General features: G+C 36.7%; 1 protein-coding gene across 1 annotated transcript in view; it reads left to right on the top strand.

Annotated features, from left to right (window-relative positions):
* Positions 1-2,260, top strand: part of kcnt1a (potassium sodium-activated channel subfamily T member 1a) — a 23,117-nt gene extending 20,857 nt beyond the window's left edge. The window contains exons 28-31 of the mRNA XM_056731199.1: positions 62-347; positions 497-559; positions 680-764; positions 866-2,260. Of these exons, the coding sequence (XP_056587177.1) occupies positions 62-347; positions 497-559; positions 680-764; positions 866-962 (531 nt within the window). The 3' untranslated portion in view covers positions 963-2,260. The remainder of the gene's footprint in view (positions 1-61; positions 348-496; positions 560-679; positions 765-865) is intronic.
* The last annotated feature ends 9,502 nt before the right edge of the window (positions 2,261-11,762 follow it).

Genomic DNA, 11,762 nt, shown 5'->3' with positions numbered 1-11,762 from the left:
TTTCCTGTTGTTGCCATGGCAACGCTATTAATATTTCCCTCTGTGTTACCTCCACTTTCAGGGCTCCGTCAGCACGGAGGGTTTAAGCGACACCAGGGAGAAGGGGGAGGAGCCAAAGGTCCTCACCCGGAGTTCGTCCAGCAGTGACCAATCAGATCACCCGCTCATGAGAAAGAAGAGCATGCACTGGACGAGGCGTCTCAGTAGGCGGAGCGTGAAGAGGAGCGACTCCTCCCTCAGCTTCATGCACCAGCGTAAGGGCGTGTCTCGCCGCTCAGAAAGGGAGGAGCTTACGGAACTCGTCAGGAACCGCATGCAACACCTGGGGCTGCACACAGCCGGATACAGTAAACTCTGACCATATGGCACATTACTGAAATGTTTAGAATCATTGTTGTGTTGTTGTTTATAAATATTTTACAATGATTTTAAGTGATTCAATGCCTCATTTGTAACGTGATTCTTCCAAATGTAAATGTATCTCTCATTCATATAGAAGATGTCACCAATCTAACCGCCAGTGATGTTATGAACAGAGTCAATTTAGGCTATTTGGAAGGTAAGTATCATTGTACCTTGTAGTGAGACTTTTATTGTTATATTACAGTATCTCGTCAATACCTGTGCAACATGAAGGTATTTTTTGAGTGACAGGTGTATCCACCAATCTCTGTTGCAGATGAGCTGAACGACCAGCAGAACTCTATTTCATATGTGCTCATAAACCCCGCCCCTGACACAGTGCTGCAGCTCAACGATGTTGTGTATGTAGCGAAAACACCGAACTCACACACAATGACGAATTTATTAGGTATTATGACGGTCTGATCAAAAATGACATCAAAAACTTGGCAATGTTTTGCAGGTTTCTGATTCGTCCGGATCCGCTGGCTCACGTTCCTGATGCTCCGCCCACACAGTCCCGCCGCTGCAGGTCCACGACAGACACACCAGAAGTTTAACAAGTGAAAATATGTCGATTAGATTAAATACAGACGCTGTGAATCAGGTAAACACTGAGAATACCGCAGAACGGTGATGTCTTAATATTTTTAATTAAATGTAGAACTTTGCACCAGCTCTTTAAACTCTTATATTCACTTGTTGTTTCATATTTTAGATTTATCTGTAAATTTTGGTCTAAACACAGCACTTAATACTAGAAAATGTATGGAAAAGTGGCTTTTAACTGTGAGGTTACAGTGTGTGAGAAATTTTGTGCAATGGTGTAAAAAAATCAGGGATTATTTTAAACTGTGGAGTGTTGCTGTCTCACACAAGACAACAGGGGGCGCCATCTGACGTCATTGTGTTCTCTCCGTGCAGGTGGCTTCTATCAAAACAAATAAATACAGTAATCGGGTTGCAAAAATATTTATAATGTGCATTTACAAGTTTTGTTTGGTTGCCATGTGTTTTCCTTCTTGTTTATATATTTGTTTCTGTTTTAAACAAACATCTTAAAATTCATTTTCTTCTATATTTGAACTGTCTGAATGTTACATTAGATTACAAAACATAAAAGTAAGCAGCATTTATTTAAACAGAGGACATGGTCACGTTTAAAACAAAGCATTTCGATAAAAATAAGTGACAGAAATATAGATATGATGTAAAAATTGGATCTTATCTGAAGCATACACGTTCACAGTTTCTTGGAAAAGGTTTTGTTAACTACATCCTAAAGTTAAAATAACTTCATACATTTGTCCTAAATCTCAAAACGTAAGATATTTTAAACACTACATTTTAAAGATGATACATATAGCCCCAAAGATTAGTTTATTAATGAGGAATTTCATATTCATTTAATAATTATCAAGCCCAACTTTCTGACTTTTTAATTTGATCTTAATTATTAGATGAATAAAGAGTTATTTTACATTTATTCAAAGCGATCAAAACAATAAAGGAGTTTTTCAGACGTGATGCAAAGTCATTCGTGAGAAATACTTCATGATCATTTGTTTGCAGATGACATTTGCTTTTATGTTGTGTTATACAACGCAGTGACATTCTAGCTGCATACTAGTAACAATAAAAAGTGGAATGTGTTGTTATTCTAATTACCATGTAATTTAATAGAATGTCATTTGTCAGATATTTTTGTGGATCTTGTGCCTTTAAAAATTAAAGTGTTTACAGCATACAATGTTTCTGTGTGTGTGTGTGTGTGTGTGTGAATTTGTTCTTTTTTATGGTTATTAAAGATGTAAAGGTGTGTCAGCTTGGAAATAAAAGATGACATTGAAAAAGTGGGAAAATCAATGTTACTGCCAGCAGTGTGGGATTCAAACACACACACACACACACACTATGATGCAGTTTCGGTCGACAGGTCTGAGCAAGAGGTTGAGACAGGGAGGCGTGTGAACAGCATGAAAATGTGTGTGAGCAGAAATGTTTGCGTGTATAAGTCGTAAATAATTATTAATTTGAACTACTGAATGAAGTAAACTCAATAGATGTAAAAGCTCTCAAACTTTTACTGCCTTTCTGTTTTTCTTTCATATAATTTAATATTTATATTAAGTGAACATTATTTCAAACAGAAAAATTTTGGGCGACATGAAAACAATCAGTTAAAGTCCTCTAAAGTTTTTAACCTTTCAATAAATGTGTAGCTCTGTGAGTGTGTGTTCTTCAACATGCCTTACATTTTTGCCTTACAATTTTTTTACACAACAAGTAATTATAATGTTGACACGTGTTAACATTTGCACAATGCCATGAGCAGTTTTTTTTATTCCAGGACATGTGATGAATGTTTTAACATATAGAATTAACATACTTTTAAAAGTTGTCATTTTCTAAAGTAGTCAAACCATGCATAAAATACAAACAAAAAACATGTTTCCTAGACACAATCATCTTTTGTAAAATCCTGCCAGCAAACGGAGCGGAAAAGATCCCCTCAAGCTACATCCAGTCCTAGAAACCCTTAACTACATAATTAAATTATAAAAGGTTATGAATGTCAAACAAAACAGAGAATTCATATTAATCCTAAATGACTCAACGGGATCGGCAATCGTGGGCAGTTTGTGGCACGTAACTCTGTTTTTTATTATTATTTCTTTAGAGTCACGGTGAGAACCTTCACTGATCCTAATCTCTTCATCCTGTAGAGCTGTTTTCTGATTGGACGATATTAGCTGTGGTGTGTCATTATCTAGAGTGTGATGGCCTCAGGCCCGAACCTGTACGCATCACAGAGAGCTCCTCGGGCTACACAGTTTAAAATCATCATTCACGCCCACAAACACACACCCACTACATTTAAAAGTGTGTAGTTTCAAACGACCTTTAAACGCACACTGCATGAGAAACACAAACTGTGTGTGTTTGCTCAGAGATTGTTCTTTCAGAGCTCAGGGTATTTGCTGGAGTTTTCTGTTGTGTTTTGAGTCAACTTAGATGTTTCCTCTAAAATAGCTTAGGGGTCCATGAAGAGTATGGAGGTATATATGAATGTAGATTGTGGAGGTAAAATAATCTGGATTTGGGAAAATTTGATGAGAAATGTATGAGTTCATATTGAGATCTTCAATAATACTGACTTTTGATTCCAGACTTGACAAATCTGAGCTCAGTTGGACACATTTTTGGCTTCTCTTCTAAACTCTCCTCTATTTTTTTCTCAAGAAAAAGCCGGAGACTTGTGCCAAAATGTCCATGTGCTCTAATCGCCTTTTCTTTAGCAAAACATGCCATGGGACGAAGACGATAGCGTTGTGGTAGCTTCAGTAGCGATAGAACTTGAGTGAGCAGACGTCACATCTGTCACAGTGTCTCACGGGACATTGGACCATGAGAACCAACTTCACCCTAAAGTGCTCAAACACACGCTCCTCCCTCAAACTACAGAGCAAAAGGTCAGTGTCACTGCCTCACACACACACACACACAAATGTCTGGTTTATTATCTCTGTGGGGACAGGACATAGGCGTAATGATTGTCATACTGTACAAACTGTTCATTTTATCACCTAAACCCTGAACCTAAAGATCATAAGTTTTGTTCTGTACGATTTATATGCTTTTTCCCGAAGGCAACCTCAATTTTGGACCCCACGGTGACACGAGTCCCCATGTGTTGGTGTGCATTCAGGTTTAGGTCCCCACCGGGGTATAAAAACAAGGCCCCCATACGCACACACACACACAAAGCATTAAAATAGCTTTCTGGTTATGATTGGTCAGTTGTGTAGAGATTGATCAAATATTTTTGCATAACAGTGCAGGGGTATAATAACAATTCAGCTCATGATTCAAAACAAAACCTATACTGGGTACATGATTACAATATTGAACAAAAATATAAACAAAGAAACTAAAATTTAACAAAATAATTATTATTATCCAAAACAAAAACAGTTTTCATTAAAAAAAATTGTTACATGCAACTTGAAAAGAATTGACAGCGATACATTTTTTTAATCTTCACTTTGTAAAATGATCCAAACTGAGTAGGTACACTCTCAAAAAGAGGTGCTTCTAAATGTTCTTTGATGCCATAGAAGAACCTTTTGATTCCACAAAAATACTTCACTGTTCAAGGTTCTTCAGATTATTAAAAGTAAGAAAAAGATGGTTCTTCAAACTTAAGAACCTTCGGCTGAATGTTTCTTTGTGCAGCCAAAAGTGTTGTTCTATCGATGGCATATGAAGGACCTTTCAAGCACCTTAATTGTTAAAAGTACACCAATTTTTTTTTTATTAAAATTTTAAAATGTATTAAGAAACCTTACACAAAGAGAGAACTTCTTGAAGCTGGACAATAATATACAGTATATATATTGATGCAGGTCATGTGTTGACAGCTCAACCTATAGGATTGTACATACTGTGTCATATTGTAAAAAAACAGCTCTATGAAACAACTTCGTCTTTTTATTGCAATATTTAGTATCACAAAATACTGTCTGCTTGCTGCTCTGTTAGTTTTCATATCAGAGTTTTTAATAAAAACTTTTAATACGTTTATTTCATGATTTTCATTTATTCGCTAACTTGTAATTTCTACGAAGTTCTAGTTATTCTTCACTTTATAATGCAACAAAGACTATCTCATATACGCAATAAAAGTGACTTCATGTCACTTCATAGATGAACTTTGAGGTTCACACATAAATGAGCACAGCATTAGTTCTATCAGATTGTGATTTCTGTTTGTTTTAGCTGAAAATCCTTGTGAAGTGGTTGAATTTCAGAGTTCGAGTGGGGTCGAGTTTCTCCTGCTTTCACCTCAGGATTCCAGTCAGGCTCTGACAGGGTGTGTGTGTTTGGGGGATGTAGTGTCATGTTTAGGGGACGGTCAGCTGGCTGAACCTCCTTGGCGTGCATGTGCTGCCTTTAACCATTAAACACATTAGCGTTTAGCGTGGTTTGCATTTCACTTCAACAGCTGTCTGCTCCAAGTGACTCTAATGCATGTATGCTTTCACACACATACACACACACACGTTAACAACACAGACACATTCAGGAATAAGTTTGACCAGACTGACAGCAACACACAAATCTATTTATACACACATACATTGTAAATAACATCTCTTTAATTCCCCAATTGTTTCTCTTGGTATTATTGCTCAGATGTTGTGTTTTCATTGAGATTTGATGTTGTTCTCCATTGCGTTTCATTTATCAAAAAGTGCTTAGGAAAACAAGAGACCTCTTCTAAAACACCAATGGAGACATTTGTGATTATTCTGGCTCTTTTTCACAGGAGAAACATTTGAGATGCAGATGAGACTTGAACAAAGGTTTCCATTTGCTCTTTATTTAACCTCACTGATGTCTAGGAGAAATAATTGAGATATAACCGTTTTTTACAATTGCGATTGCTAGGACACATTTCTCCATACTTTGGTGAATTTGGTGAGATAACCTGTGGATCATTTACCATTGCTTTGACACAAAATGCATTCATTACCCACTTCTTTAAAATTTCATGAATTCTTTTCTCATTTAGACACAACAGATGCCCAAACTCTACATACCCTTTCAAAATTGTTAAACTTGAGTTAAAAAAGATAATATAATACAAAGCTAAATAAGACAGAAATGTTCTGTATTTCTGCACGATATTTGATTGAAATGTATTTTGAATCTAAAAATGAAATGCGATCAAAACAGTTGGACCAACCACAGATGATTCCCATTGTAGCTAAAGACCCACACATGTGTTACTCCTTTATGTGATTTCTTTACCATCTATAAAAAACAGGAGAATTGAGAAACAATTTGCGTTGTAACATTAACATAGACCATAGAGAAGTGGTTGAAAGAGAAAGAGGAATACTTATGTGTGGTGGAAGAAGAATAAGAGGAAGATCAGGAGCTGTAGTCTCACATGAGATCAGGGCATCTCATCATGTATCAATGAGAGAGGCTGGTCTGAGAGTACAGACAAATCTTCAACACTCAACAGTGGCATCTATTGTTAGAGTTTTCTGGCAAACCAACAGGTAAGTTGTATTCAGCAAGATCATCTTTTACAAAAGCTACTTCTCGTCACAGAGGGGTGTGCAGCACATCCCAGGATGGTTTCACTTTTCCTCCCTCAATACTCTCCATTCCTCAACATCATAGAGGAATTATTTTACTTGTGGAGGTGGAAGGTTTATGACAATCATCCCCATGATCAAATGTCCCTTCTGGATGCAATGAATGCGGGATGCCTGGACGTACCAGCAGAAGATTGCCAGGTATGGGTCGGGCATGCCAAAAGATTCTTTCCTGGGTGTATTACCCTGGATGACATACGATGTGATGTGGATGAGAATCTGTGGCCAAATGCAGAGAATCGAGTTGACTAGCAATTCTACCATATCTTTGGATGGTGTGAATTATTTTATTTGGCAATAACTTCTAGAAATAAAACAAACAAAAACATACAGCATCATGTCTGAATACTGTAATTCCTGTAACATATAATGTAGTAAACAGTAGAAAGTGTTTTTCTTTAATGAAACATGTTGAACAAGCAAAATGAAATATTCCAAGTACTGTTAAATATAAAAATAAACAAATTTATTACAAATTAAAAAATATACAAATTTATAAACACACTTACTCCTAAACATTGAACCCTCAACATCTCTACCATGGTAAAAAATTAAAAAATTCATTAAATCAATTAAATCATTCATTAAAAAAACTCTAAACTCAACAGATAACAAACATTAACAACGATATTAAAGCATAAATTAAGCCAGCAAGATCTAAACCACTTATGTTTTAAAGAAAAACAAATAAGAAACACAGAATTGAACATCCCATTGCAGGATATTGCTTTCCAACTCTTGCAATAATGCTTGTTCAGAATACACTGTTTGGTAAGTTGGGCAAACTTTCTGACGCACTATGGCCTAAAACTACCAGTCAACAAAATAATCTTTGTTAGAAACATGTTTAGGCTAATTTTGTTCAGTATATGCAAAACAATCATTTGACTACTTTAACTAAAAATGTTATGTTTAAGTTACTTATTTATCTTTGTAGGGAGAACATTTTGCAAGTTGGATTTTTACAGTATACTCCTGCCTAATGCACAGCTTGCTTTAACTCAAAGAACGATAAATGTAGACACGCACAAACCCCTGCTGTTCATATTTGGATGAGCGAGAGAGTGTTTACTCGTCTTTTCCTGTCATTGATGTCCTCGGAGTGAAATGTTATACGCTCAACACGCTCCTGGCAAGGACACGCATCCGCCGAGAGAGCGCGAGAAAGCAACATTAAGAAAGAGAGAGTAAAGATAGATACTGGAGGAGCAAGCGAGAGGTCAAGGAGAGAGAGTGGAAGACATGATGGTATGCTATGAGAGGAATGCTGTGAGGTATTTTAGATGATGCTGAGTGAAGAAGATTGTCTCAGGGACGCAGTCTACAGAGTCTAGAGGGTGACCACCTTCTTAAAGGGATAGTTCACCCAAAAATGAATTACGTCATCGTTTATTAACCCTCTTGTCAGTTCAAACCTGTTTGACTTTTTTCTTCTGGAAAAGACAATCGCATTCTTCAAAATATCTTCTTTTGTGTTCTGCAGAAGAAAGAAAGTCATACATGTTTGAAATGGTAAGAGGGTGAGTAAATGATGTAAGAACTTTCATTTTTGCGTGAACTGTTCATTTAAATAAGCATATGGAGGTTTATATGTACAATATAGACATACTGATAAAATGTATACCTTGATTGCACTATTAGATTGCTTTGGATATAAGTGTCTGCCAAAATTCTAATTGTAATGTTAGATACACTGAACACACGCTCTGAAATGTACATGAAACTCCCGGCGCGTGTTTTAAGGAGTCTGTTTTGGACAACGAATGAAGGCCGAGCCCAGGGGTGAGGTCTGGACAGTTGTCGGAGACTCAGAGAAAATGATACAGCGAACAGCTGAGAAACACACACACACAGCAATGAAAAACACACTGCCAAATGACAAACATACCAAATGTTTCAAGGTTTGAACTTCAATGTCAGATAAGTGAGATGAACGAAATAAGCGACAAGAAGAAACCTCATTGTTAACTTCAAGAAATAGGTGCACTGTTGAGATCTTGCTGAGATCTTTATATAAACCCAAACAAACACATAAATAAACACACATCAACCTCATGTTGTTGATAAGATAAGTGTCCAAGAACAGACAGAGTGCATGAAGTAACAACAGAAATGCACTTTGTAGCATCATGCCCAAAATATACATTGTAAAAAATGTAATTTAACTGATATCTTTTACTGATTAAATATTACAAATTGGCTGCAAAATTACAAGAAAAACATGAAGACATGTAATTTTACAGTATATTTCTTATGGCCCATGCTGCCTTTCTGGGTTTTTTTACCGTATTTTTTACTCTATTTTTGAAATACAGTTAAAAGCCACCAACTTACAGAAAAAGACTGCACATGATGGAAACTGTTATTTAACCATTTATTTTGTGGCCCACAAGCCGCCAGAAACTGTAAAAGAAAATCTGGATTTTTACATAACAAAAGCCATGACAGTATTCTTATTAGTACTCTTATTTTAGGTTTTCATAGAATATGTTTTTTATTATTCTTAAGTACTTTTATTTGTTTTTTCAAATGTGTAATTGTATGTAAACATGCATTTAATGTTTCTGTCCTTCGGCAAGAAAACGTCTCAACACATTTTGAACATTATTTGTACCGCGGCGGTAGTGGAACTCTAAATGATGAAAGACTCTTTACTTTTAATTTGACTACAATATTTCAATTTGTAACTCAACATTGCTTTACTTCAGAATCATTTTCTAACACAAACCTGACAGTTATGAATTATGTCATTATTCGGCATGTTTTCCTAAATTAAAAACAGCTCCAAACATGTTGAGGATCTAAGCAGCTGGTTTTACAATCTGCTCTTTTCTGGAAGTAAATCTCCTGTTCTGTCTCTCATGTGTGAATTGGGCTTTATTTCCTGCAATGAAGTCTGAAGTGTCTCCTTTCTCACCAGGGCAGAACTATCTCTCTCTTTCTCTCTCTTGACTCCTCTTATCCCTCAATATGCATGATTGCTTATCTAACATGCATAAACATGCACAAACAAATAAAATCCTCTCGGTGAGGAGTAAAGGTATGCTCGGGCTCAGATCTAAGATTTCTCAGATGGGGGTTGCTTCTATCAACAGCTTTAGAAATGCAAATAAAGCTTTATTATTTAAACGCTGTGAGGGGGAGGGAACGTACGGATGCATGAGAGAAGCATGTGACGACTCGTTCGGTGTGTATGTGTGAGATTTGTCAGGTGATTACAGTACTCTGCTGTCCCATTCAAGACCTTTAAGGTGACAGACCGCTCTTTAAAGCGTTCACACACTCAGCACAGTGGTCTTTGATCATGCATGAGGCGATTTACAAGTTCACTTTGCTTAAAAACTCAACATTTGCTCAAGATACTTTTGTGTTGCTCTGTTGCATTTTTAGGGCAGATTGAACCACGCGGATGAACATCGAGACATGTTGAGCATCCAACAAACATGTCTGTTCGACTAATCTGGCATTCTGTAATGATCTATAGACAACTGAGAACAGTTAACATCTAAAATGCAAATGCAGCCTGTAAACCTCTGTATTAAGAAAACATTTTATTCAAACATTTTTTTAAACAAAACTGATTTAAATATCCTTACACAAGTTTAATTAAATTGCAAACTATCTTGTGTCTATATTTGTACAGAGAGAAAGAGCCAGACATCTCACAAATGTATAAGAGTTTCAGAAGAGATTGTCAGAAACTGAGCTCAGATTTAGTCAAGTCTACAATCAAAAATGAATATTATTGGTAATCTCAATAAACTCAAACATTTCTAATTAAATGTACTCACATGCAGATTATTTAACTTCTACAATCTGCATTAGTTCCTTTATTCTTTGTGTGTGTGTATGTGTTTCTGTGTGTGTTCAGATGGTGAGGAAGGAAGTTTTAGAAACACAGGAACAGGAAGAACCTCTGGTCAACCAAGAACAAGTATTTATACGGCTGACCTTTTAACCCTCGCACTTGTTTTGCGAACACTTGCAGATTCGCATGTGAGAATCAACCTGAAACTTCTGCTTCTGCGGGACGACCAGCTCTTGTATCTCTTCAGCAGGTTATCTAACAGTCGTCGGTTACAATATTGGCACAGCTTTTCGCTTTCACCCCCATTCAACGTGTTTTTTATGCCCCACAGGTGCAGATTCCAAAATCAAACGGTTCCCACGGGCCAACACACGCAGACATGCACACATAACGTGCGTGCTGTCAAACATGATGTGTCATTACTATAGCTCCTGAGGCGATGAAACTACACTCACACGGTTTCATGCCAAGAAAAGAGAATGAAGAAAAATATTCCATGAACAAACTTAACAGTTAAAGGATAGAGCACCTTACTTATATGATTCCACGAACGTATAACCAAACACTGACACAAAAATTAAACAATGTAATACCTATACGTTCAGTGTGGTTATGGGGGGAAATTCCTCTGACATTTTTATATTCACGTCCTTTGAAGTCGGCACATGTGAGAACGAAAGAGCATTTGACTAATCTTACGCCTACAAAATAGTGATTGGAAATGTTGTGATACTTCGTTGTATTACTCTGGTTAACAAACTTTATTCCCTTGCGCACACGGTTGGGTAAAAAATTCTATAGTCAGATTTACATTTCATTTACAACTTTAAAAGGTATTCATCTTGAATACATTTTAAAACTACTATGATCATCTGCCATGATATAAAGTACACATGATTGAAAATAATAGCACAGAACTATGAGTAAAACCACAATACATATCAGAAAAAGTTGAAAAGGCATGGCACATGCACAAATTAAAGGCATCATATGACACGGCTTAAAATAATATTATCCTTTGTTTTAGATGTAATGTAACATGTATATGCGATTTAAGGTTCAAAAACGTTGTATTTTCCACAAACCGTGCATGTTTGTATCTCCTCTTTGCTCCGCCTCTCTGAAACACGCTTTTACAAAGCTCATCGCTCTGAAAAGCAAGGTCTGCTATGATTGGCCAGTTAATTGGCCAGTGATTGGTCGAATACTGCAAGCCTGTGACGGAAATGTAACACATCTTACCATATTTGGAACGTCAGGTTCCAACGCAATTGTACTGACAGGTACGCACACCTTACTTGCGTATACATTTGTGCGGTCTTTCAGTCAAATCAGACCACAAACTGACGTAGATTTGTGGGGGTGTGGCTACACGAGACGTT

Source organism: Triplophysa dalaica, chromosome 19 (genome assembly GCF_015846415.1).
Source record: "Triplophysa dalaica isolate WHDGS20190420 chromosome 19, ASM1584641v1, whole genome shotgun sequence".
NCBI classification, from domain to species: domain Eukaryota; kingdom Metazoa; phylum Chordata; class Actinopteri; order Cypriniformes; family Nemacheilidae; genus Triplophysa; species Triplophysa dalaica.
Note: the sequence above shows the minus strand (reverse complement) of the source record. Positions and strands in the feature narration are given on the sequence as shown.